This window comes from Elgaria multicarinata, chromosome 1, assembly GCF_023053635.1.
Source record: "Elgaria multicarinata webbii isolate HBS135686 ecotype San Diego chromosome 1, rElgMul1.1.pri, whole genome shotgun sequence".
Lineage (NCBI taxonomy): Eukaryota > Metazoa > Chordata > Lepidosauria > Squamata > Anguidae > Elgaria > Elgaria multicarinata.
This window is the reverse complement of record NC_086171.1, coordinates 64,030,743-64,056,922: the sequence shown is the minus strand read 5'-3', so window position 1 is coordinate 64,056,922 and position 26,180 is coordinate 64,030,743. Positions and strand designations below refer to the sequence as shown.

Genomic DNA, 26,180 nt, shown 5'->3' with positions numbered 1-26,180 from the left:
CAATTTAGCAGATACACTTTTTTCAATCTAGATATAAAAGACACAAAGATGCTATAGTTTATGGCTAAACAACACATGGAACCCTAGTGACTTTCAGAGTGTACATTGTGTAGCATTCTTTAATTTTGTCTCTGTTATCAGTTCATTTGTTTGTCTTTAGCAAAAGTTGCATTGGTCTTCTAAAACAACTTAATCCATCAATAAAACTGTTTTGTTCCTGCCAAATGAGATAACTGGTTGGTTTGGAAATATCATATTATTGAAAAACCTGTTGCATAACCGTAGTAGAGTATTTGATCCAGATGGAATATTTATTTTGTAAATGATTTATTTTTGTAAAATAATTGAAATCACCTAGAGCACCAGAAAATCTGAAGAATTAGCCAGCGTGAAGGCAACATACTAATTTTATGAGTAGCAATTAAAGTTTGTGCAAATAAACACATAATCTAACTTCATATGTTTTAGAAACCTACTAGTGCTTCTTACTGTTAAGTGGTACTATTTTTATATCATTTATGAAGGCTAAACTAAAACAAAGCTTCTGTGTGTGTTTTAGAATACACATCAGGTGCAAATAACATTCACTTTTTTACTCTCAAATGGAAAGGCATAGTCCTCGGTTCTTGTTTAAACAGATAAGTTCAGTGAAGAGATGAAGTTAGATTCATGTTTAAAATTATATCTGTGAGCTGCTAATAAAGTTATGAATTTGCAGAGCTCCTTAAATTAAATTGCATTTGCTAGCTCATCCATTTATTGTCCAACACAAAAGTTTAAAAGGCAGATGTTTAGCTGGATGGTGCAGGTGGGGGTTCCTAATATCTTTTAGTTTGTATTGTACAATAGCAAACTTGTTAAATATTTAATTTGTGGATTTTAATGTACTTCTAACAAGGCCAGCTTTTTGGGCTGGCTGCTTGGTCACTTTTCTTTATTCTTTATTGTATTAACTTGCTGTGCCTTAAGGTGGGTTTTTGTACAGTTATCAAATTGTTTCAAATATGTGTAATGTTACAGACGTCTAGCATAACTTATAAGCACAGCCTATGTTCATCTGCCATGGGAAGAGTATGTGTGTAGGGACACCAGCCAATATTATAAACTTGAATGCTATCAATTTCTACATTTTGTGAGCATGCAGTTGTAAAGTAAATATATAAATTGAAGACTCAATTGCAGTGACTTGGAACCAAACCTTATTATTCCAAGATACAAATCTGAAGTCCTACAGCAGAGAAATTAACCTTATGAAAAATGTGAAATAGTGAGTTGTATGAAGTGGGAAGATTCTCCAAATACTGAATGAGAGAATGCAATATCCATGGTGTTTCCTGCAATTGCAGTTCTTTGTGACTCTTTTATATTCTAAAATGGGCAGCCCTTACTCTATCTACAAGCTATGGTGCTAGTCTTAAACCTCCTGCTATAGGAAACATTGAGCCTCTTGAATTTTTGTGAGAAGGTAGAAGCAGCAAATGTAGATGACTTGGTTCCAATGCTGATTACCATCTCTAGGGATCTGGTATTTGGAACTGCAGAGTTAAGCTTGCACTCTGAACAACACCTTGTAAGTACTCTATAGTTAACATAAGGGCAAAATGAAAAGGTGGATATCTGACAATCTCCAAAGTTACTTGAGTAGCAAAGAAGTGCCATGCCTCTAAACATTTTTGCAGAATTTTGGCAGTCGTACACTTACTGTGGTTATAGAATTATTACCTTTAAATACAGAAGGTCTATTATGTTCTTCTGTTGGCCAATGCAAAACTGTTTGCTTTAATGTGGTAAACTGGTTTTTCCAGTTCTTTAATGTTTGTTGGCAGTTATATATCATAAATTTTCATCCAACAGGAAGTAGGAGAGCTAATACTGTCAGGTTTTAGGGAACTGATGAATTCTCAGGTGACTTCCTGTTTCCCATAGGAGCTAAAGAGAAGTAGATAGCATCCCAAAGGGTTGTCATAAAGTAATGCAACTGTGGCTTTAATTGCTTCATTGCCTGTTCTGTGCCTTAATTGAAAAACCATTCCTTTCCCATCACAGCTGACAGTAGCACGTGCTTCACTAGTGTCTTTTAAAAAGCCAAATGTTACCCTTTGAAGATAGGGAACCAGTATTTAGCTGCCACCTGTAGCTTTTCTGTTCCGCAATAGTTTCCATGAAGTTCAGTTGAAATCAGTGAGAGATCCAGAGCTACTGAGGAGGACTGCAACTGCTGCCAGAAGTCAATCTGCTTCATATAGTTGTTGCTGTTAACAGGGAAGAATTTTCATTCCCTTTATTATGGTAGGTTATTTTGTGTTTGACACACCACTTCCTTCGGTTGACACACCAATATGAAGGAGCTCAGTTTATAAAAATGCACTTCGTTCTTGGCTAGAATTCAACTTATTGGCTTGGCTTTAGCCATTTAAACTCTACCTGCTGCAGTTCCATTATCATATTCAACAAAAACTGAATATCAAGCAGAATATTTGTACTACATTGTACTATCTTCTTTTCATGGCTAGAAATTATTTTGCCACATTTGTGCTTAATTCCTAATTCAAACAATAATGCTACTGAAAAGTTAGCAAGTTTAAGAATGACTGATATTATTACCTTTCACAATGTTTGTCACATCAATAGTAATATAGCTGATGAGAGCACTACCTAGTCCTCTGGAATATGTGTCTTGCTTTTTCACATTTTGTAAGGTTAATAAATGGTTTCACGTTTATAAAAACTTTGAACCTTTGTCTTGATTTATATGAAAGCAATATCTCTAGTTGATAGCTTGAGGAGATACCTCAAGTAATGTCAAGGTTGCATTGATTAAAAACATTTTAGATGTTCTCCAGTTTTCTCATCTGGTTCCTACATTTTATACCAAACTGCCTGTTGTTTGATGGTTTCCCAGCTTTTGCATTATTTCTTCTCATTCTAAAAGGTTGAAATGCTTCTTGTACAGCTTAGTTAGTAGCAGTAAGATTTTTAGCCCTGACTCTTTGGTCCACGCACCACTAGCTTCTCTGAGATTGAATTTGGCTCTCAGTTTGAAAGAGGTTCAACACCTCCAAATTAAAGGAACCTAGGAAAACATAACAATGCAAAACCACTATATCTGGAAGATGTCATGATCTCACTTCAGCAATCTGAAGTATCCTTACCAGGTTTATTCCATGTCATATGAAAATATAAATTTACGGATACAAAATAGATAGAAAACTTGAATGCGTTACAATTAATGTTTATTTGCAAAACCTCAAATAGCACTGAACTTTGCGATTAACAGTTCTTGTAAACCACTTCAATACCTTGGTGTAAACATCAAAGTTGCCTTCAAGGATTTAGTTGTCAGCTGAAGAAATTATCAAGTATTGAAATAATGATTAAAGGTGCAGAATCTGAAGGGTTGTTGGCAAAGATATACAATACAAATTGATACTTAGTATTTTAACTGCAGCAAGACTCAATAGGATGTTTTAATCTATTATTTTCAATGCTGGAAGTGCAAGGCTTTCAGATGGGACATTTATCCTATGTGGCAGGGTGTCAATTTGCACCAATATATTAAATGTATTACAAAATGTGGGTTGTATTGCTTTGAATAATTCGTTGATCTTATTTAATGTAATAGAATCTAACAAAACCAAGGTTATTGGGATCAAACTTTATTGCTGTAAAAATAGACTCACCAAGACAGTGGAAAAAATCTCAGCAACCTGTAATAAGGGAATGGTGATTGAACTGCTTAGACCTGGCAGAAATGAGGAAATCCACAGAGAGAAACAACTGTGCTGCTAGGTACTTAAAAGTTGGGAGTGTAGCCTCATATGATAAACATTTAAATTAAAGTCTTGTCCAACATGATTTCACATACACTCTAGTGGAGTAACTGGGCCACAGTCACCCTGTTGGCTTTATGTATGAACAGGGATTTGGGGAAGTATAAACATATTTAGATTGAAAACAATGGGACTAACTTCTGAGAAGACATGTATGGGATTGCACTGTTACTGCGTTGAGTTACGGAAGTTTGGTTCTTAAAATAAATTGTATGATACATGCTTTAAAGCATATGTCTACAACAGGGATGTCAGGGAAATCCGTTTGGAGGGGAGTTCAACGTGTTTTCCTAGACTCCCCCCCCCAGCTTGGTTTTGGTGTCTGCTGCAGAACCTGACTTGATTTGCAGCAAGTTGGCCCGGTTCATGGATCATCTGGGAATTTTTCACATGGGGTGGGTGGGTTCTGCAGTTTGTGCAAATTTCTGAGTAGTTTGTGTGAATTCAGCCATACTCTGCAAATTGTTCAGAAATTTGCAGAACATTCCAAAATGCACCAAAGAGTTCCCACACTTTGGGGGGAAAGTCCTCAGCAAAGCACAAAGACACAAAGCGAGTTGTACATGCCAAAAAAGAACTGGATTTACCATCATTGAACATCCCTAGTCTACAGTAGTTTCAGGCCCAGAGTCTGAAGATTATATATTCTAGTGTTGAAACGAAGTAGCTCAGCCCTTGTAAGATACCTGAAGAGAAACTGCCTGAAAAACATTACTAAGTTGTCTTGAACTCTGGAAGAAGGATGGGGTACAAAAGTTGAACAAAAAAAAATCCAGCCCCTTCTTTGACTCATCCCATATTGCCTGTGCACTTTAGGGCCTTTACCACTCCTACTTTGCTTCATTCTGACCCTCAGTTTACTATCAAGATGCAGGAATATAGTATACATAAACATTGCTTGGTTTGAGGGTGTCTATTAGACTGTACATTTCATATGAGGATATTCAAGTAATAATGTAAGCAGCAACGTTCTGAATGTTACACTTCTTGCTCAGTAGTGTTCTTCACAGAAGAGAGGTACACCTGAATACTTTGGCCACTGCGGAGTTGCAATGTGACTTCCTGCAAACGCCAACTGATACAAACAGACATGTAAGTTAGACATTTTGATGCAAAGCCCAACAGTAGCAAGACAACAGTAGAAATCTATTAAATAAAGTTATAACCTGGGATTTTTTGTGAACCGCCCAGAGAGCTCCGGCTTTTGGGTGGTATAGAAATGTAATAAATAAATAAATAAATAAGATCCTTGTGATATAGGGCGGGACATAAATGTTTTAATAAATAAAATAAAAATAAGTTCCTTAGATTTTCTGACACATCACAAGGAGCTTGGACTCTAGGGTCCAAATCCAGGAACTATCCTATAGCGCCCCCCATGCTTTCTAGAGGTCATAGGATTGCTCTCATTTTATTGCAATAAGTTTTTACCTTAGGCGTTCAGTGTGAACTGGGATGTTCCCTCTCTAGCCAGTTTTCTTATTTCTGTTAGCATCACCATTCTGAAAGACTTATTCATAAGGCTTTTTTAAAAATAAATCTTTGGCATACCTAGGGAACATCCTAAGTTCTTAGTTACTATACCTTATTTTTGTGTAGTCCCATTTTACTTCCAAAATGATCAGCACTCACTGCTCATAGGAATGATACAATCTTGGGGTAAATCAGCTGAAACCTGGACCCAATTTACCCATGCTAGTCAAATATATAGTTGTTGGCAATGCAACTGTATCTACATGAGAAAATAGCATCCTCCTACCATGTGAAGCAGCATCCAAATGCATGTGTGAATTGAACCCAAGTTACATCGAGTTCTGTAGTTCAAGAATTTTAGTAACAGCTTTGCAAAGAGAAATTGCAAAAAACTCATCTGGAGCTATTCTATACAACAAGTGATGCAAGTTAGAATCAACAAAGTTAACATTTTGCATGGAGTCACCAAGTCCATACTTCATGCACTTATGTATCTCCCAAAGACTGCTATTACAATGTTTGAAAGACAAGTCTAAACATTTTTTCAAGCATAGTCTTTTTTTAACACACCTGTTGAGAGAGAAGTCTTTTTCTGAACTGACATGAAGATAACCACCTGACTTTGTTCCAGATACTGGTATCTTTAACTGCAAATGCAAAAGTCAAATTCTTCTGATGAACATGCATTGAAATTAATTCCTTTTGCATGGAACAGTGTTACAACTCAGAATCTATCCAAAGTCTTGAAATCCCAAATTATCATTGTATGAGCTTGACCACTATTCAGGCCTATAAACAACAGCCATCCCTCCTTTGCACACATACAAAATAATGCCTTACTAGGCCAAGTGTAAGCATAAGCTTACAGACGAATAGGTAAATTCAATCTAGGTGTCCACCTCTGACAAACAGCTGCTGAAAATCTTCCTATTCCAATAGGGTTTATAGTTGTGAAGCAGTTTTGACTGGGATATCTATCCTTACTTTTAATGAGGCTTAAATATTGGTGGCTTGAATATTCAAAATGACCACCAGCATGCACCATAACCAACCATGGTTTAAATAAGCCAAGGTGGGCTGTGACCATCGTGTGAACTGGACCTTAGTGTCCTAATGGCTTCAGGAATCCTAGCCTTCTAACACACAGCATAATGACATTTTATACTGGCATAGAAGATTATATGCACCATCTTAAAATGCTTATGTCTTACCACACTTTGTGGTCATGCTGTAATTTACTCTTGTAGTTCACTAGAATTCCCCCTCCCCTTTGCTTCCCTTTTCCACCATCAGCAATCAATCCATCTGGCTGTTACCTGAGCTCTTGACAGATCCACACAATTGCTCTTGTCCATCAGTCTGATGAAATGTACTTTCAGAGGAGGAGCACCAAGTGCCTCTAGTGCTGCTGGGTCTTTATGAAGCTGCTCAAGAGCATCCTGATAGTACTTCGTTCTGGAAAAATTCTCTGAGTCAAAAAGAAAAGAAACCCACTATTTTGGAAGTCGTCCAGTGCAAGTAAAGAATATCAGAAAAGGAACATTGTTAACTATTAATCTGATATGGAATGGTGTTTAATTGTTCTGAAAGGGGTCAGAGCCAAGAAGGTTAACGGGCTATAACCCTCCCATTTTTTCTCCCCCTCTGCATCCTTCCTATGGAAGTTTGCTCTATATGTCAACAGAAAGGAGAGAGTTGACTACGTTATACTCATCCATTCCAATTGTACAAGTCCTGTTTAAAATGGATCTGCAGGGACTAAATTGACTGAGTCTCAATTTAGGGAAGATAACACTGATACTGGGAGGTAGACAGCATTATCCAAAACCCAATGGGGAACCTGAGATGACTAACCCCTTGTGCTGGTGAAGATTCAGCTTATGGTCACTATATTCTACCCCACCACCATCCCTATCAATAGCAACCCCAGCTACCATGTGCATTAGACTTCTCCATTCATTTTAATAGACAGGGCGGTGAGCACAGCACAATTCAATGAGATTGCAGAAAAGGAGCATAATGTGGTATTGAGTGCTAATTAAACTCTTGAAAACATTTGCTCTTTTATACAACCAAGGTTCTAGCCCTTATACCTATGAAGATATATTAGAAAGACTGCATGCAGTAACTGCTGATAACTCAGAAGCCTGGTGGGTAGCTGAATAAGCTTTCCCCTAAAATTCAAAAGCTTCCATATTTCTTGAAAGTAAGTAAACCATTTCCAGAAGTTAGGGACAGGGTTCAAATGTTCTGCATAGCTCTGTGTCCCTTCTCCTAATAGGAAGACCTAGAAAAATTATGCAAAATACTGCATCGATGGATGGATGGACTGCGTTTCTATTCTGCCTTTCTGGAAACAACCAAGGCAGTTCTCAAAAAAATAAATAAATCAGAAATAAAAATCATAAACAAATAATGTTAAAAGCAACCTTAAAAACTGTGACAATTATTTTAAAAGCTGCATTTAAAAGATGTGACTTGAACCCATTCTGGAATGCAAGAAGGAGTAGAGACCAGTCGCTACTCCAAAGTTTGGGAGCAACACGGAAGAAAGCATGACAAGTGGCTCTCTGTAAGTGAGGATGTCTTCAAAAAGGGCCTCTTCTGCTGCTCTTAGTAACTGAGCAAGTTCATAATGGTGGTCCATCCAATAGCATAGCTCTAAGCTGTTTAGAGCTTTAAAGATTACAACCAACACTTTGAATTGAGCCCAGGAAGCAATTGGCAATTCGTGGAAGTCTTTCAAGACACATGGAATACAATCCCAGAACTGTGCACCAGTAAGCAGCATTTTGCACGAATTGAAGTTTCCAGACACTCTTCTAGGGTAGCCCCATGTAGAGTGCATTGCAATAGTCTAACAGTGATGTAGCTAAGGCATGGTCAACTGGTGCTAGATCAGAATGACTTCGAAAAGGCTGCAGATGATGCACTGAATGTAGATGTGCAAACGCAGTCCTCATCACCGTTGCCACCTCAAGACCCATCAACAGGATCAAGGAGGGCTCCCAAGCTATGAACCTGATCTTTCAGGGGGAGCGCTACCCCATCCAGAACACAGTGGATCTCAATTCCCAGACCCCTTTCCATTGACTAACAACACCTCTGTCTTTTCTGGATTTAATCTCAGCTTGTTCACCCTCACCCAACCAATATGAAACTTACACAACATTCAAGGGGGTCTACTGTTTCCTTGAAATCAGCTACATCTTTGCTCCGCTCACCCCTCGGGTTGTTTGTATGCCTTTGCATACAAACAGCAAGCTGGATTGTGCCTCGTGTTTTTAAGGGTGAACAATTGGTAAGCCAGGCAATGAAGCCTTATCAGTTTGTGACTCCACGTTGCTGCTTCAGCTTCAATTTGGTAATGCATCATTTTGCCTTTCAATAACAATTGCCCTTTCGTAAAGAACAGCTCACTTGGCTTGCAACCAAATAGCAAGCAGGACATTGAAAGCTATCAGTATCACACCAGAGCAGAAGCTTCAGTGATGTTTGGAAGCCACAAAGACTGATTTGATAGTTTGGCATTATATCTCGGCACGCTAACGTCCCTTCTTCTCCCACTAGGCCAATGAAAGCAAATCATCATAGAAAGGGCCTATTTGGATAGAGAAAATGTTATCATCTCTGTAAGAGCCCGCTTCTGCATTTTAAACATGAGGCTTATAAATCTAATACAAGATGAAGCTAAAGTGCATTATTTTTCTGAAATCCTACACAATCAAGTGGGATTGGGGATGTTTAAAAGGTATGCGAAACGAAATCAAGTTTTCAAAACAACTCTGAGGATTTTCAGAAATGGCCTCTGCTACAACCAGCAGAGCTCTTTGTATTCCATACCACCAAAATTTAAAAAAAATTGCCAAAGGAATCAGAATTCTGCAACTTTATGGAAAAATCCAGCAGCAAGAAAATAAGCCTTATATTTAGGGGAAACAATTGCATCACAAGGACTTTAGCAGTGTCAATCAACCTCATGTATAAGGTGTAATTTAAACATGGAGAGAGATGTAAGGGTGCTTTACAACAGTGTACCACCCTTATGTGAACAGAAGCAGCGTATATAAATGGAACATTTTTTTAAAAAAAACCTTGAGGGTCAGCTCCTGCATCTGTTTTTACCAGCATCTGCAATGGACTTAGCTGTGAACACTAAAAAGGAGGGAGTTGTCGAGAGGAACAAAACTGTGGCTGAGTTACAGCAGAGTGGACCATAGTGCTCACTTTTGAATGCTCCTCTGTGTAAGAAATATTAACCTTGCAGGCAGAAAACTAACACCTCAAGGAGGAAAGCTCTAGTCCAGCCTTCTGCTTCCTATGCTGGTATTCTATTTGTAAAGAGTTTTTAGTATTGGGGGTGGGATTCATAGACATGATCCACCACCTGCAGTCTGAACTGGTGCAGTCCATTCTACCACTATACAATTCTGCCACCTCAGTCTGGTGAACATGTAGATCAGATTTAAGTTGCTAAATGAGATGGAACTTACTTTGCATGAAGTAATACATCAGAGCACTTCCCCCAGCTGATACAACTCCCATATAAATAGCCATTTGCTGAAGTTTTCTCAAGGACGCTGGCATGTTTTGTTCCCTAAGGGGAAAGAGGGGGGAAAACAGACTTCTTGTATATGAGAAAAACAAGGGAATTTTGCCAAAGCCCTTTCAATATTCCAGCAAAAGAGGCCTGAATGGAATCCCGACATGCAGCATTCAGCTCTTTAGGGGGCCCTGCAGTTCCCTCAGAGGAAATCCAGGATGAGAACTGAGCAGGCTGGACACCTCAGCCCGAATATGTTTATTCGTTTCTTTTAGGGATGCCACCGCTTCACTAATTGCCGAGGAGAAAATGACCTCCCTGGTGTGGCGGACGGCCAGAAACGCAGAGTATTGTTCTCACGGTTTCCCATACATGCTGAATAATACTGGGGAATATTATTCAGGTTTCAGGGGATGGGGGGTTAGATTTACCTCAAAGTGAAACACCCCCCTGAAGTAAAGAGAGTAAACGTCATGGGTGAATTTGGCTAGGAGGGCTTGAGGGGGGCGGGGAGCCAAGTGAATTCATTACCAGTAAGTATATGGTTGCTACACTTTAGCAGCTTTCCATTGTGTGCGCGCACACACACACACACACACACACACACACACACACACAGAGAGAGAGAGTAGGAAATGACAAACAGGAAGATTTTGCAATACTCTTTCCTTCACCCTCTCTGTCCCGGCCGTGCCTATCCGTGAGAACCGCATATTTGTTACTTTGCTCTGTCATTCAGACAGATGACAAATACCACAGAGAATGTAAAAAGGCATGAGTCTGGCTGGTAGAAAATACCACTAAACAGCCTGAAGTCAACAGTTCACCGCTTTTTCCTTCTTCTGTCTTTTCCCATATCACCAGATTACTGAAAGTATTATCTCCATGGCAGAATCTTATCACCCACTTTATGCAGTTTGGACCTTTATGGGTTTCAGAGATTTCCATTGGTTTAAGGGCATGAATATCTGGTCTCAAAGCAAGGGAGTGCACAGGCCCCTTAAGGGTTAATTAATTTACAGTGATAAATGCTTACTTACAAAATGGTAACTAAGCCAAGTGTGCAAGTCACTGTTTGGTAAAGCCGTCTGCCTCCGTGTCTTGCCACGTGGTGAGGTAAGTCGCATTACAGCTCTGCACCTAAAGCTGTGTGGAGGGTGCTGGCTGAGTAGGATCAGCCTTGCCTGCGTGGTCATAATATCAGTGATGCAATGGAGCCAGGGTGATCAGGGTTGAAAGAGCGGGACTGGGACTTCCCAATTAACAGGGACTGTGATGTCATCTGCCACCCCCTCAGGCTTCCCTGTTCCCTCTGAGCTTAGCTGGGGGGAATAGATTTCCCCAGCAACAATATATCCTTGCGAGCTATCCCTGCTGTAATGCAAATAATTTTGGGCTACTCTGGTCTTGAATTGGGCCAAGGAGACCCATTTGCTTTACAAAAGAGTTGCTCCTGAGTGGAGATGAAAACTGCTGCCTGCATTTTTGGACACTCCTTGAGGGCCTGGCTATGGGGTCTCTCATGATGAGTGCCTGCACTTCAACTTTTACCACTACATCACTGTGTATTACTCACAACACTCCACTGAAGAAACTTTGCCTGAATAAACCTCACTGAACTGAAATGAACTGCATTTATGAGGGGCTGGATCCAGATTTAGGCACATGAGACTGAGCTGGTGGAAGTGGACTTCCCCACCCATGCCTCCCCTGTGAAATTGGTACACAGAAGGTTTGGGGTGTGTGGAATGGGGGGGGGAAGGGTATATCTCCAAAAATCAGGAATGAGCGGAGCCTTTCCATCCATGGAAGGTAGATTCTGGATCCAACTCTAGTGCTGTTATGCAACTCTCTCATTAATTTTGTTGGGACTTGCTTGGAAGACCTTCCTAATGGATCATGTCTCAAGCAAGGAAGGCTGAGAAACACCGTTTATTGAAAGAAGCAGAGCATTAAATTGACAGAAAGGTGATCTAGGCAAAGCTTATGAGCATGTCAGAGCTTCAGATGTCTCCCAAGTAAGATATTATTTCATCTCATGAGTCATATCTTAAGTGCAGAGATGCAGAACCTCAGGCTTGTAGGCCAAATCCAGTCTGACCGGAGTCCCAATCCAGCCCTCCGGAAGGCAATACCCCTGACCCCGACCCCAGCCACAAATTGTTTGATGGTTTCCCAGCATTTGCATGGTTTTTTTTCCCATTCTCAAAGTGTCAAACAGCCTCTCCTAAGGCTCAGTTACGGGCAAGAAGAGCTATAGGCAATTATACCAGCATAATTTTGTTATTTTGGCCCTGCCCCTTTTTCCTTTGGCCCCACCTACCACTGGAATGTATCCTCCAAGAGCTTCTCAGAAATAGATTTTTGACCTTGGTCTTAAATAGGTTCAACACTTCTGCTAAGTGAGTGGAACAAGGGGAACACTAGCACAGAAACCCTTTTCCATACTAATATTTAAGCTGGGAGACAAACCAGCGCTAAAAAAAATTCCTCGTCCCTTCTAAGAGAAGCTGGTGTGACCATACACATCCTGCAATAGCCACTTCTAAATATAGTTTAACATTTGGTGGGCAGCAGTGAGGAAAATGCAATGATACAATGGTCTATAATGAGTTTGAGCCATACCTCTTCAAATTCTCCCCTTGATCTTCTTGACTGAAAAGAATTAACATGAAATCAGTATTTTTCAGCTCCTTTGGAACAGCTCTGAAACAGGAGTATCTTATCTCACACCTTTCCTACAGAGGAAGAAATAGAAGCAGATGGTAAGAAGAAAGACTACACTGGGAGCAAAGAAAACCTCACTGCTTTGAAATCATGTCCTCAGATGATATGTATACCCTACAACTTCCAGGCCCATTTTTATTCCCTCTTCCATACCTTTCTTTCATTTCCTTTTATTCCCTCTTCCAATCAACCCTCTCCATTTTGACATTTGCCCCGTTCAAATTTTACAACTTATCCATTCATAATTGACCCATGTAAAACATTTTTCTGAGAGGGAAACTGAGGCACAGAGGAATGAAACATTTGGCCCTACTAACAGGAGTCATAGAGAAAGCGAGGGGATTGGTCTCCTAAACATTTATCCCAGTTGGTGGGCAGCAGTGGAGGCGATGGGGAATAAGAGACCTATGGGAAAGTCGGGGTACAGAGATAATAAGATCATTGCTATGTTGTCAGAAGGTGTTTTGTAACAAGTATTTCAGGAGCCACAAACATATTCATATGCATTATTACCTCAGGTTCTCTATTAGAGTCCCCTGTCACACCCTTTCTCACAGAATATTTCCTTCAATCCACTTGAAGTGCATCATTATCATTATGTGTTCCCTTTATCCCTTTTGGCTTTGACATAAGCATTGTGGTAAAATTCAGTGTTGTGTACATTGCGAATTGGTGTTGAAGAGTCCTCATTTGCTTTGAAGAAGCCCTAAGCAGCATTCCTGTCATGCAAGAAGACTCCAGCAAAGCTGGGAATGAGATAGAGAGCTTCTGAATTCCTCATTTCATCACCATAACCACTAAATGTCCTTGCTAAACAAGACAGATTATCACCACCCTCCCTGTATTTTTCTTTCTTATTGGCAGGTTTTTCTCTGTGGTACATTAATCTAACTCTCCTCTGTGGTAGATTAATCTAACTCTCCTCCTTCTCACACGTTTTTTCTCTACAGCAGCCTTCTCCAACCTGGTGCCCTCCAGATGTTGTAGACTTCAACTCCCATAAGCCTCCGCTAGCATGGCCAGTAGCCAGGAATCCTGGAAGAGAAGTTTGGCTATTGGGGGGGTATAGAAACGCAATAAATAAATTTGATAATTACATTGTCAGCTACAGAAAGGTATAATCATGGATTCCTCTGGAGAAGAATGTTGTTGCTTTTGCAGAGAAGAGGTGTAAAAGCTGTCAATCAGCTAGAAGACAAACAATTAATTTTGAAAACTCCCTCGCCTAATGGTCTGACTCCTTTTTAATTGCTGCCACATAAAACAACACATAAAAAGGCCACATCCAAAAAATCCTGAGTTTTTGTGTTTTGGCCTCCTGATTTCCTACAGGAACGCTAAGTTTGTACCTTCCCTCAGGCCACCTCACCTATTCAAATTAACCCCACCCTGATTACTAGGGCACTTTTGAAAGCTGTGTATCTCTGAGGATGAGTTCAGCCTTCATTGGGCTCCAGGAACTCCTTGCGATACATAGTTTTCTTTAAAAAGAAAACAAAACAGAGGCAACATCTCTCAAACACCTTCCTGTGTGGCATAACTGAAACTAATGCCCCCGAGGAGGAGGTAGAAATAAGTCATTTCCTTTCTCCAGTCTATCTTGGTATCTTTCTCAAGTGACACTATTTGCATGTCTAATGTTGCTTCCTCAACCAGACATAAGATACAGTTACAGATATCTTTGAGACACATCACAGCCTCCCAACTGTGCTGTGACCCCAGGCACTTGTTATGTCCCATTTCAAAACATGACCTAGAAGTGCCACACAACATTTGCTTCTTCTGAGTAAAATTCAAGGTTAACAGTTCACAAATATCTACTTGCTGGGGACTACTGACAGCTTGCTGAAAAACAATGAAATCTCACACTCTGGGAAACAGCACAGGTTATTTACACCAATCTTGCATATAATCCTGAACATAAGCAGGAATCAACAGATTTCTCTAAAGCTGTAAACGTCAAAACCTTTCAGAACCAAGAATCACATTTAATGTGCAAAATGTGACTCACTATTAATTTGTTATCAGATATGTCTGCCTGTTTCTCCCCACCCCAACCCCCTTATCTTTAAAAAAAATCTTGAAATGCTCTCCAGCAGTTGAAAACCAATGTTCTGTGGTGTGTACGTGTGGAGAGCTGTATTTGTCTGAATGGGGTGTGAATGTGAGTGTGACTTGGACCTCACCTACTTTTGGCTTTGGCACTGCCTACTGCTGGCAGGCTGCCCCAGGTAACCCATGAGGGAACAAGGCCCTCCGGCTGAAATGGTTCCCACCCCTGTTCTACAGGACTGGATTTAAACATTTTTTGACAAAAGCAACATCCTATTTAACTTGGGCCTTTTCAGTATATTCATTTTGGGGGGAAATTATCCTGAAAAAGCTTATATTACATTCCTGGTAATAGCCCCTGCAAGACTGTTTGTTGTTAAAATTGTTTTGTGGGTAGAAACCACGGACATTTGTAACATAAATACTGCAAGGTCACCGCAAGGAACTACATAGTACTATGCTCAGTTTTCTTTGGAGAAAAGAACGTTTGAGATTTGCACAGTGGATTTGTAAAAACACACTGTAATTATCCACTTCTAAATCTACACAGATTCCATTGTTCTCCCATGCACATCTCCTCCCATCGGCACATGGTGGCTTTGTATGTATGGGGCAGCCCTCCTTCACAAACCACCAAATGCTTGGACTGTTTGAATACTCACAGGGAGAGACAACCTGGTACCCACCACATGTTTTGGACTACAACTCTCATCAGCCTCAGCCAGAGTGGCCCATGAACAGGGGTTGTGGGAGTTATAGACCAAAACATCTGGAGAACACCAGGTTGCCTACCCTTAGATTACAGTGTGATTTGGGGAAATGTATTTGCAGGAAAGCAGAGCATGAAGGCAACATACTGATGAACCTAAAGTAGAGTGTAAATATAGTGGATTCGACCCAACACTGTCATTCCGTGGACGGAAGCAATTCTGTCAGCGAAATCAGAAGGGGTGATTTTTCTTCCCTCTGGCAGCCTCAAAATCTCCTCTAGAATGGATTTAACCCAGTGCCAATATGGTGTAGCGCAGGCATGAGCAGAAAGTTTTCTGAGCCCTTATGAACATGGGAATGGGTTTGCAAGCTTTATTTATTTATTTGGGCTCTTGCAAGAGAGCAAAAGACCACCTACCGTCTATTTAGCCAATCTTCCCCTGCTTCTTTTAAATGTGGTCTGCTTCCTTTTTTTAGGAATTCTCCCTAAAAAATTCTCCCTCATATCTTCTTAGCCTTGGTATAGTTTTTTTAAAAAATAAATAAATAAATAGGGATCATGAAGAAATGACAAAAGGCAAGAATAAGCAAATGAATGCAACTGACTGTAACATAAATACTACATATTTGAATCATGCTCCAAAGGGGATTGAACTAAAACGATCAGACACATAATAGTGGGGTGCATTATACAGAACAAAAGTGCAATTATATCACCGCTGCTGCTATTAGAACATTGGAGTTAAACCTTGTCAATGTTGAATCACTATTTTCATGCCTCCTCAGGCAGGTAGAGTGAAGCAAGACAGTCCATCACATCACTTTGGAAGGCTAATAGGTTTGTTTTGCATCACATGATACCTATTTATTTCCAGCATCTCATCGCTGGAGCAATTTATAAGAATTTCTAAGAACTGCTTATCAGTCTACTCACAAAAATACATTGGCCATGTGAGTTGGTACAACATCATATGGATCATGTCATCCCTATTGGAATTGATCCAAAATTAACAATCTAAACTGAGATCATGTGGAGCCCGTATTAAACAATATAGCCACATCTGCATGATGGAATTCTGCAGTATACACAGGAGCTTGCAAATTCATGCATGGATACAATGAATACATTTCCATCATGTGAATCAGCCCATGCACTACTTAGTGATGCAAGTTTTCCTATGGAAATTAAACTAACTTGTATTGAAAGATTTTCTGATGCCCTAGAGCAGCCTTCCTCAACCCCAGTGCCCTCCAGATGTTTGGGACTTCAACTCCTATCACACTCAACCAGCATGGCTAACGGTGATGAATGCTTGAGGTTGTAGCCCAAAACATTTGGAGAGCACCAGATGCGGGGGAACCCTAATTTAGTATGTTTATTTTACTTGTAATTAGTGAACAATAAAGCTAAAAAAGTACATAATAATAAAATAATAATAATAATAATAATAATAATAATAATAATAATTTATTTGTTACCTGCCTCTCCCTCTGGATCGAGGCAGGGTACAACACAAATGAAAATGCCACAAAATAATGTTTTTGTCCCAAATACACCACAAGTATTTGACCTGAAATATTTGAGGGGGTGGGAAATAAAGTACACTTAATGTGATTTCAAATGTTATATTTTATTTTTAAAAATCCCTGGAATACTTGTGAACATTTAAAGGCAATAGCAGGTACTTCATTTAGATTGTATAAATTTAAGGAAACAAACACGCAAAGGTACTGAAAACATTTGACACAATAAATTCTAGCAACCCAAAGAATGGTGCATGGTATGCTGACAAAGACTCATATACCACTTTCAAACAGCCAAGCTTGCCTAATATTGTACTTGCAATCATTATTACTAGGTTAACCTATAAAATGGATTTTTTTTCTGTGGAAAATAAATTGGTCTACTCTAAATTTGACTGTCTGTATCCAACCTTTCGTTCTTCCTCTGTCATTTGTGTGTGCATATTTTATTGATTTATTTTAATTGTATCCTGCCTTTCCGCTCAAAAATGGCACTCAAGGCAGCTAACGATAAAATACAGATTAAAAGCAAAAACTGAATTAAAATACCACACTGATCAAATAAGCTAATGTAACAAGAGAACTACGTGCTTCCTGTAACCCAGTCAACAGTCTGGCTGTAGGATTCTTGACCAGCTGAAGTTTCTAAACACTTTTCAAAGGCAGCCACACATAAGCTGTGTTACAGTAGTCTAAATGAAATGTAACGAAGGTATCTGTGGTTGTGACCCGATCAGACATCCTTAAGAAAGGGGTGCAATTGGTGCATTACCCTCAGCTGTGCAGATGCACACCTGGCTACTGCCAGAACGTGGGCTTCCAGGTTCAGGGCTGAATCCAGGAATGCATCTAAACTGCGAGCCTGAGTCTTCAGGGAGAGTGTAAACCCATCCAGAGCTGGTTGAATCCCTATTCCCTAATCTGCCTTTTCACTGACCAAAAGCATCTCTGCCTTGTCTGGATTAAGCTTCAATTTGTTTGCCCTCCTTACTGACATGAGACACTAATGCATGCACACACACACAGACACACACACACACTTACTTCATAACCAACTATAATTTAATGCACCACTGTGTAACTAATGGAATCTGTCCCCGTCCCCCCCGCAATGCTGAGCAACTAGAATTCCAGCAGCAATGAACGCTCCTTCAAATACACCACTATCACAGCCTCAGAGACCAATGCAATCATCACTGCAGCGGTTTCTATTACCGTAAACAAAATTACACTTCAAAAACATTGAATTCATGGACGTCTCGGGGAGATCAAGGAGGCAAAAACAATTTCCCCTCCCTATTTTACCCCTGCAACAACCCTGCAAGGCAAAGATTGTACTGGTCCAAAGTAACCCAGTGAGTGTCGTGGCTGAGGGAGGATTTGAACCTGGGTCTCCCCAGCCTTAGCCTAACATTCTAACCATGCCACCCATGATATAGATGGTAGACTTAATTTACTGCAAGACTTTCCATTTTGGATGTGTCTCCTTAAGTGGACAGCTAAACTGCAAAGTTTACTTGCTTTAAAAAAAAAGAAAAAGAAAAAAGGGTGGAATAATGCACTCGAAAGCAGACAGATGCCTTAAAGTCAAGTAGGGGGGATCAATGCATCTCTTGGATTCAGCTGAAGCATATAAAAACCCTTCTTGGCTCTGCTTCAATGATTCTCAACACTGTCAAGCTCCTTCCAGTGAACCATTGCCTTATAGTCAACTTGACAGCAAATATTGTTCTACATTTATTAATACTCTGTGCTGTTTGCAGAATGACATGTTCCAAAGCTCGGGCCTCAGCTGTCCTCAACTGTCCCTACAAAAGTTTGTCAGATAATTGCCCTGGCGCTCTGTTGATAATACATAAATATGTGTTTTCAATGTGATCCTGTCATATCCTTTTAGGGTTCAATCTTCAGTGAGCGATAGCTCCTGCCAAATGGTTTCAAATCCCAAGCATGTTTCTTATTTGCTCTCAAAGCAAACAGTTGCATTTTCTTCTTATCATGCAAACCCTGCCCACCCCAAAACTCACAACAACAAAATAGGTTAATCAGATTCAGAGATTGTTCTTTCCTTGCTCTCCTCTCTGAATTTAGATGCTTTTCTCCCTCCCCCCCACCCACTCGTTTTGCATCCTCACACATATATTTTTAGGTCAATGAGTTGTTTTTACGCATTAATAATGGGGTGGACTATGTCCATCACTGAACCCAAAAATACATAGCAGGCAAAGAAAAAAAATCAATAAAGGAAAGCATTTGGCAGCTTGGCATACAGGAAATTTATTTGCATTCTCAGCTTCAAATCAATAATCTTCTTTCTTCCACTGCACCAACAGGAAATTATAACCTTTGTGAACATGACCTGGAAAGTTATCTTCCCTAGTAATTCTGCAGATCTTTTGTTTTCCTTTGAAAAATATAAAAAGAATACTCTGGTGTTGACAGTTTAAAGAGGCTTTATTTTCTGTTCTACCAAATCTCCATTTCTACCTTCTTGGCAGCAGGTCTGTACTTGTCATGCTGACAACTCTGCATACATTCATACTAAACAAGGATACCTCAGGGCTGTCATAACCATATGGCAGTCCTATCACTCCCACTCCATAAACAATTTCCTCTATTGCCTGACTATGTGAATTGGCTCTCCCTCACCCCACCTCACATATGATTATTACACCACCCCCTTTCAGTACTATTATTAGCCTATGGGAAACAATACCCCTATTTATCCAGACATGTGTATTTGCAGAAATTCCTTAGTAAATTGGCATAAATTAGATTGTTGTTGATATGTCTTAAAAACACATACATACAAACATACTATACACAGAGACACAAAATTCAAGATTTGATCTCAGATTTTAATAACGAGCCCCAACACTTTTTCAGCTGTTCATAATCCCTAAAACCTGAAGTCCTGATTTTTACTGTTTGATATTATTTCATGCTCCTCACTTCCCAATGTACCTGAGATACCTACCTTATCAATCTGCGCCATCACTGATGTCAACGGGTGGCATGGTCCTGTTGGTTCCGCATGGATCTATGGCCCAACTGGAGTCCACCCAGAGAAGGGCTGGTGGCCACCTTTCTATGAAACTCCCTGCCACTGGAGGTTATTGTGTTGTTTTTCATGCCTCCTGAAAACATCTTTATTTCAAGAAGCCTTCTTTGATTGACCAGTTATGGTTTTTATTGATTCTACGTTTTTAAAAAACAAAATTTTGAATAGGGGGTTTGATTCTTTTTATCTTGTTCAGTGCTCTGGAATCTGTTTAGATGTGGTACGGTGTATAAATGTTGTAAATAAATAAATAAATGTAGTAGGCAGTCTTTCAGTTGGTTGACAGAAGTGAGTATTAAGAGGCCTGTGATACAAATGATAGTATCTATGTACAGCATAAGCATGAGAAAGCAAGCAAGCACCCCCAGACAGACAATGGTAGTCTTTAAAGTAGCATCAGCTATCCAAAAGTAACTGCACACCTTTAGAGGCCTTCAGGTCCACTATTTGCCAACTAGCTGCAAAGCAGACTTCTGTCTCCTTCAATGGACAAAATCAGAACTGGCAACCATTTCCCCTTCACATGGATGTACACACCAAAGCAGGTGGGACATGTGCAACACCTAATAGTCACCAACAATTAAAGGCCATCATGCTAATTATTAAGTTAATAGACTATACAATCTCCTAGAGTGAAGGTCATCTCAAACACTGTTTTAAAAGCTAATATTAAAAGCTAATTGGAGCCATAGTTATGGTATCTTGGCACATGTTCCTATATGACACAAAGCCATGGAAAATAAACATTCGTTGCAAGCACTAGTCACATTTTTACATGTACTTGTAGAACATTTCATATAGACATACATATAAAACATGAAGCAGGCCTTGATCACCAGTAACTGGAAATAGGAAATCAGTTATGATCTCAGAACCATGCCTTCGCATTGGAATAAAAGCTGTAACATTTGCCTAAGAAATATAAGTAACATTAAGATTAAGAAAACATACAAGTTTCTCACTATACTGAATAATCAATCCTTTTCTAGGAGTATATAGAACAGCCATAGCCAACTTGCTGCCCTCCAGATGTGGCAGACTACAACTCCCATCATCCCCAACCAGCATGACCAAGCGGGCTGGAGATGATGGAAGTTGTAGTTCAACACATTTGTAGGGCAGCCAATTGGGGAAGGTTGATGTCGAACATCCCTGCTTTTTACTTCCTATTATGCAGTTGGAAATCACATTCCTATAGTTAGATACCATAGAACAGAGGTGGCGAAGCTCTTTCAGCCCAAAGGCTGGATTCCATTTTGGAGAAGCTTTCGGGAGAACGCATTCCAGTGGTGGGTGGGGCCAAAAATAAAAGCATATTGTAGCTTAAAGTTCTTACAGCTAGTTAACTAAGCCTTAGGATGGGCATTTCAACCTTTAAAATGTGTGGGGGGGGGGAATGGCAAAAGCTGGGAAATCACTGAAACATTCAGTGGTTGGGGGAAAGGGTATGGACCAAGAGAAGGAGGCATGGACATCTGGAGAACCCTGGAGGGCCAGATTTGGCCTCTGGACTTGAGGTTCCTCACCCCTGCCATAGAACATATATCACATCACGATTTAAAAAACAACAACACGTCATTCAGAGTGATGGAATACTATGAGTGACCCCCTAAGAAAAAAGCCTGTATATTCTTCATTAGATTCTAATAAGTTGAATACCCTAATAAGGGTACAAAGAGATAGTTATCACAACCCAGTGACATATATGAGCATATCCACTGAGCATTTTGACCTTTCCTCCCCCCCCCCACATCCACTTAGTTCCCAAACTGGATTACTCTGCAATATTGTGGGAGGTTTTAAACATTGCGGCCTTAACAATTAAGAACTGCAGCAATGTTCAACAAACCACCAGAAAATGCGATGCATAGGAAAACTTTATGTCTGAAGGGCAGCAGACTTCACGCAATCAGATTGCTGACCCGAGCTTAGGAGACCTCGTAAGATGATGCTCAAGAAGCATCACCACAGCTTGATGTGCAAGACAAAGGGAGCACCGTACCATGCGCACTGAGCTGGGCTAACCTCAGCAGCTCACCACACTGCGCCTGAGAAGAGCTTCTGTCTGTGAAAAACATGTTTATCATTTTGGAAGCCCTTTCCATTGAACAAATATCCTGTCACAAGATTAATTAGATTAATTAATTGTTCATAATAGGTGTACTGGTCTCTCGTGTGTTTGGTTGGCACACAGCTAACCCTTTCATCTTCTTAGTTTACAGAACTCCAGGTGCACTCCCTCCGTGAGCCTTGCCAAACAGAAAGGAGGGGGGAAACACACGCGCTGGGAGGGGTTTGACAGGCATTTTACTACAGCTCTTCTTCCCGCTCACATGTCTTGCTCTGTGGCTACTGGCTCTTATCTAGGGCACCTTCTCTTGACAGTAGGGTTGCCATTTTTTTTTATTGGCCTGATATTATGCCTTTAATAAGCAACTTCATATGCAAATATTAACAAATGGTAAACATTTCCATGCCATTAGGAAAAACAACAACCCTCTTCCAGCTGATTTCTGCAGATCAAGCTGTTTGTTTAAAAGGACTGGGGAAATAAAAATTACCTAGCTAGGCGATGGTTTTCAAACCACATCTCCTGGAGTTTCATTTACAACGCTGAGACTACTCCGAAGCAAATGGTTTCAAGATAGATTGGCAGCCCCCATCCCCACCAAGCCAGCTTTTTGCTGGTCTGCTGGCAACCCTGCTTGCTCAAGTCCCAGTAGGGTTCCCTAGGTACAGCTTTTAAGGCTCTTTTATTTATTTATTTATTTATTTATTTATATTATTGCATTTATACCCCGCCTTTTTTCCTCCAAGGAACCCAAGGCTTTCTCCGCTGTGGCACCCCAGCTGTGGAATGAGCTCCCCAGTGAGGTCCGCCTGGCGCCTACACTGTACTCCTTTCGTCACCAGCTGAAGACCTTTTTATTCTTTCAGTATTTTAACACTTAATTTTAACTTAAATTTAAATTTTACTGTTCTAACTATGTATTTTAAACTTATATCAACCAGGTTTTATCCTGGTTGTGCTTTTTATACTGTATTTTGTATTTGTGTTTTTAAACTGTTGGTTGTTTTATTATGGTTTTAATTTTTGTGAACCGCCCAGAGAGCTTCAGCTATTGGGCGGTATAAAAATGTAATAAATTAATAAATAAATAAATAAATAAATAAATGGCGGTGTACATAATCCTCCTCCTCCATTTTATCCTCACAACAACAACCCTGTGAGGTAGGTTTGGGCTGACAGGTTGTGACTGGCCCAAAGTCACCCAGTAGGCTTCCATGGCCGAATGGGGACTAGTCCTTGGATCTCCTGACTCCTAGTCCAACACTTTAGGCACTACACCACACTGGCTCTTTTTCCATCCTGTGTTGAAGCTTCATCCACTGCCCCTGACTTCTAGCAGAAAGGCTGAGACATCCTTTACGGGGGTCTTAGTATAAAAGTAGTCCTCAGACACTGTTGCTGCCTTTTCTCCTGACAGAGTTCTTTTTGTGCTGAAATTATACAAGTGAAACTTTTTCTGCCACGGAGATAGGGTGATAGGAGCTGCCCATCACACAAAGTACAGAAGCTTGGTGGAGTGCTGCCAACCTATCCTGAAACCACTTGCTTCTGCCTAGTCTCAATGATGTAAATGAAACTCCCAGACATGTGGTTTGAAAACTATAGCCTAGCTAGGTTAAAGGAGACAAACAAAAGAACCCATTCCATAAAGTAGGTGAGGCCCAATAGGTAGCTTTGTGGATAGGGAGTGATCGGGATACATAAATAAGAGATTCAAAAAAGCCACAAAGTGACGGGTGGTATTGTGTGCACAAACAGCTCCTGTCCTACCCAGTACTGAGTAAACCTCAATCTGAGTCTTCAGGTGGTAAAGGGTGTGTGTTGTGACTAACGCTGTTCAATAGGGCAGGACGAGGAACTTGAATGCAGTTTTGAGTTTTAGAAGGCAACTCATTAAGACCATTGCCAGGGCTTGTGCTGTTCTTCCCCTTGTAAGGCTGTGTTTTCTATGGCATGTGTGAACTGGTAGTAATGAATAATTGGTTTTTTAAAGTGCTGATTAACCTAAAAGCTGCCCTTAGCTTTAAAACACAAACTGTGCTCTTTAACCTCATCCTTTAAAACTTTTCCCGGTGCACATGCTTCCCATTAGGCATGTGCTCTGCTCCGATTAGAAGCGCAGAAGCAGGAGCGAATTGGCCTGCTCCGCCTTGCCCAGAGGCGGAGTAGAAGCGGACCGCGGACCCCTAGAAGCAAGGCGAAGAGAAGCGCACATTTTCGGAGCACTCCGGTTTCCGCGGTCCGGTCCGATCGCCATCTTGAAACATTTCGCCCATAGGATTGCATTGCGGAAAAGAAAGGGGGATAACTGTGTTGTTTTTGAAGCTATCGTTCTGAAAATTCTTGTGCTCAGAGAGTCGTGGATGGGGGTCATTTTGAGACTACTCTCAGCTCTCTGCGTTGTGCGGGTCGCGCGCTAGATTTAAAAAAAAACCGGCGGGAAATACCTTTTTCGAAGGGCTGAGGGGCAGAGTCAACTCCCGGTCATGATCACATGATCCCAAAGTTGGAGGAGGGGATAGGCGAAACGGGTAACTTGGGATTCTGGGAAACTTCTCTTTCTTAGTCTGAACGGACTTTTCCCAGTGTTTTTTAAAACAGTAGCCCCACCAAATGCACAAACACAACCTGAAATCATATACTAAGCTAATAATAAGAGAGCACTGCTACCCACCCTAACTTTGGGGAACAACTGAAAAGATGTGGTGCAAGGGGATGAGCTCCCCTAGGGCATGCCATGTGGACGTGCCCCCACTCTCTCCTGTACTTGGGGGGCTATCACAGCCCTCCAAAGAGAGTAACCCGGTGGAACAATGCCTATCATGAGTTGAAGTGAGCGTTCTACTTCTCTTAGTGGTGGAGCAATGTCTTTCATGAGCTGAACTGACAGCGTTGCTTCTTAAAAGACTGGTCACTAGGACCAGTCAAATTGGCAGCTGCTTCCCCCTCCCCCGGGCACGTCCCCCTATTACTGGTAAAAGACAGATATAGCCTTTTTAAAAAAGTTCTTCTTGTTGTTTATTCAGCAACACTGCTGCTTTTAATTCCACCCCCCCCTTTGTTTATTTATTTATTCCATTTTATATGCATTACTGGCTTATCCTTGGCTCACTTCCTTATGCCCCCAAAAATGTCTGCTGCCTGCCTGCCTTCCCTCCCTCCTCCCCTGCCCGCCTCGCAGGGATGTTCTGTGTGTCTGGCTTTGACTCAGGGGAGAAGTCCTTCCTGCGCTCAAGTTAGACTTTTGGAAGTTCCAAACCCATTTTTCAAGTGTGGAAGAAGATTTCATAGGTTTATCTCTACTCCCCAATTCATGGCATGTTTGGGATTTCCTTTGAAATGGCCCCATTGAGATGTCTGCAGGTTTAAGCCCTGCCAAAAAACAGGGGATGATGGGACTGCCTTGAGTCTTGGCGTACATGTATCCCTGGATAAGCTTTCATGGTGGCGAGTTGGAGATTTTTAATGTGCAAATTGACGGAGCTATGGAAAGGGGTGTGAATGGGGTGCCCGATTTTCATAAATTCCCCAAAAATCAGGGGATGATGGGACTGCCTTGAGTCTTGGCGTGTGTATGTATCCCTGGACAAGTTATCATGGTGGCGAGTTTGAGATTTTTAACGTGCAAATTGACGGAGCTATGGAAAGGGGTGTGAATGGGGTGCCTGATTTTCATAAATTCCCCAAAAATCAGGGGATGATGGGATTGCCTTGAGTCTTGGCGTGCGTGTGTATACCTCCACGAGGTGTCATGGTGCCAAACTTGAGGTTTCTAACTTTCACAGAAAAAAAGTTGTATACTTTTTTAGCTTAATGCAAGCCTATGGGGGGGGAAACGGAGCTCCGATCTGGATCCGGAGCTCCGAGCGGAGCGGACATAGGCGGAGCGGGGGCGGGGCAGGGCGGGCTGATCCGCAAATCGCGGATCTGGAAGAGAAGCGGAGCGGGGGGTCCGTGCACACCCCTACTTCCCATGTGAGTTACGTTTACAGACAAGAAAACAGAATCCAATTCTACATTGGGGGCAGGAGAAGGAGAGAAACTCAATTACTCTGCAGGAGGAACGTTTTAGGGGGGCAGAGTTACCACTGATGCATATACACAAAATTAAATCACATGCTTAATATGAATACAGGGTATATCATTTGGCTCAGTGCTCCTGTTATAATAGGAGTTTCCTTTAACTGC

The 26,180-nt window shown here is 40.9% G+C and overlaps 1 protein-coding gene across 2 annotated transcripts in view; it reads right to left on the bottom strand.

Annotated features, from left to right (window-relative positions):
- Positions 1-3,324: 3,324 nt before the first annotated feature.
- LOC134400790 (cytochrome c oxidase assembly factor 1 homolog) overlaps positions 3,325-26,180 on the bottom strand; it is a 76,565-nt gene continuing 53,709 nt past the window's right edge. For both annotated transcript variants that reach the window (XM_063129378.1, XM_063129368.1), the window contains exons 2-6: positions 12,472-12,584; positions 9,797-9,900; positions 6,620-6,771; positions 5,874-5,950; positions 3,325-4,905 (exon numbers count right to left, since the gene is read on the bottom strand). In XM_063129378.1, coding sequence (XP_062985448.1) covers positions 4,809-4,905; positions 5,874-5,950; positions 6,620-6,771; positions 9,797-9,900; positions 12,472-12,518 — 477 coding nt within the window. In that variant the 5' untranslated portion in view covers positions 12,519-12,584 and the 3' untranslated portion in view covers positions 3,325-4,808. The remainder of the gene's footprint in view (positions 4,906-5,873; positions 5,951-6,619; positions 6,772-9,796; positions 9,901-12,471; positions 12,585-26,180) is intronic.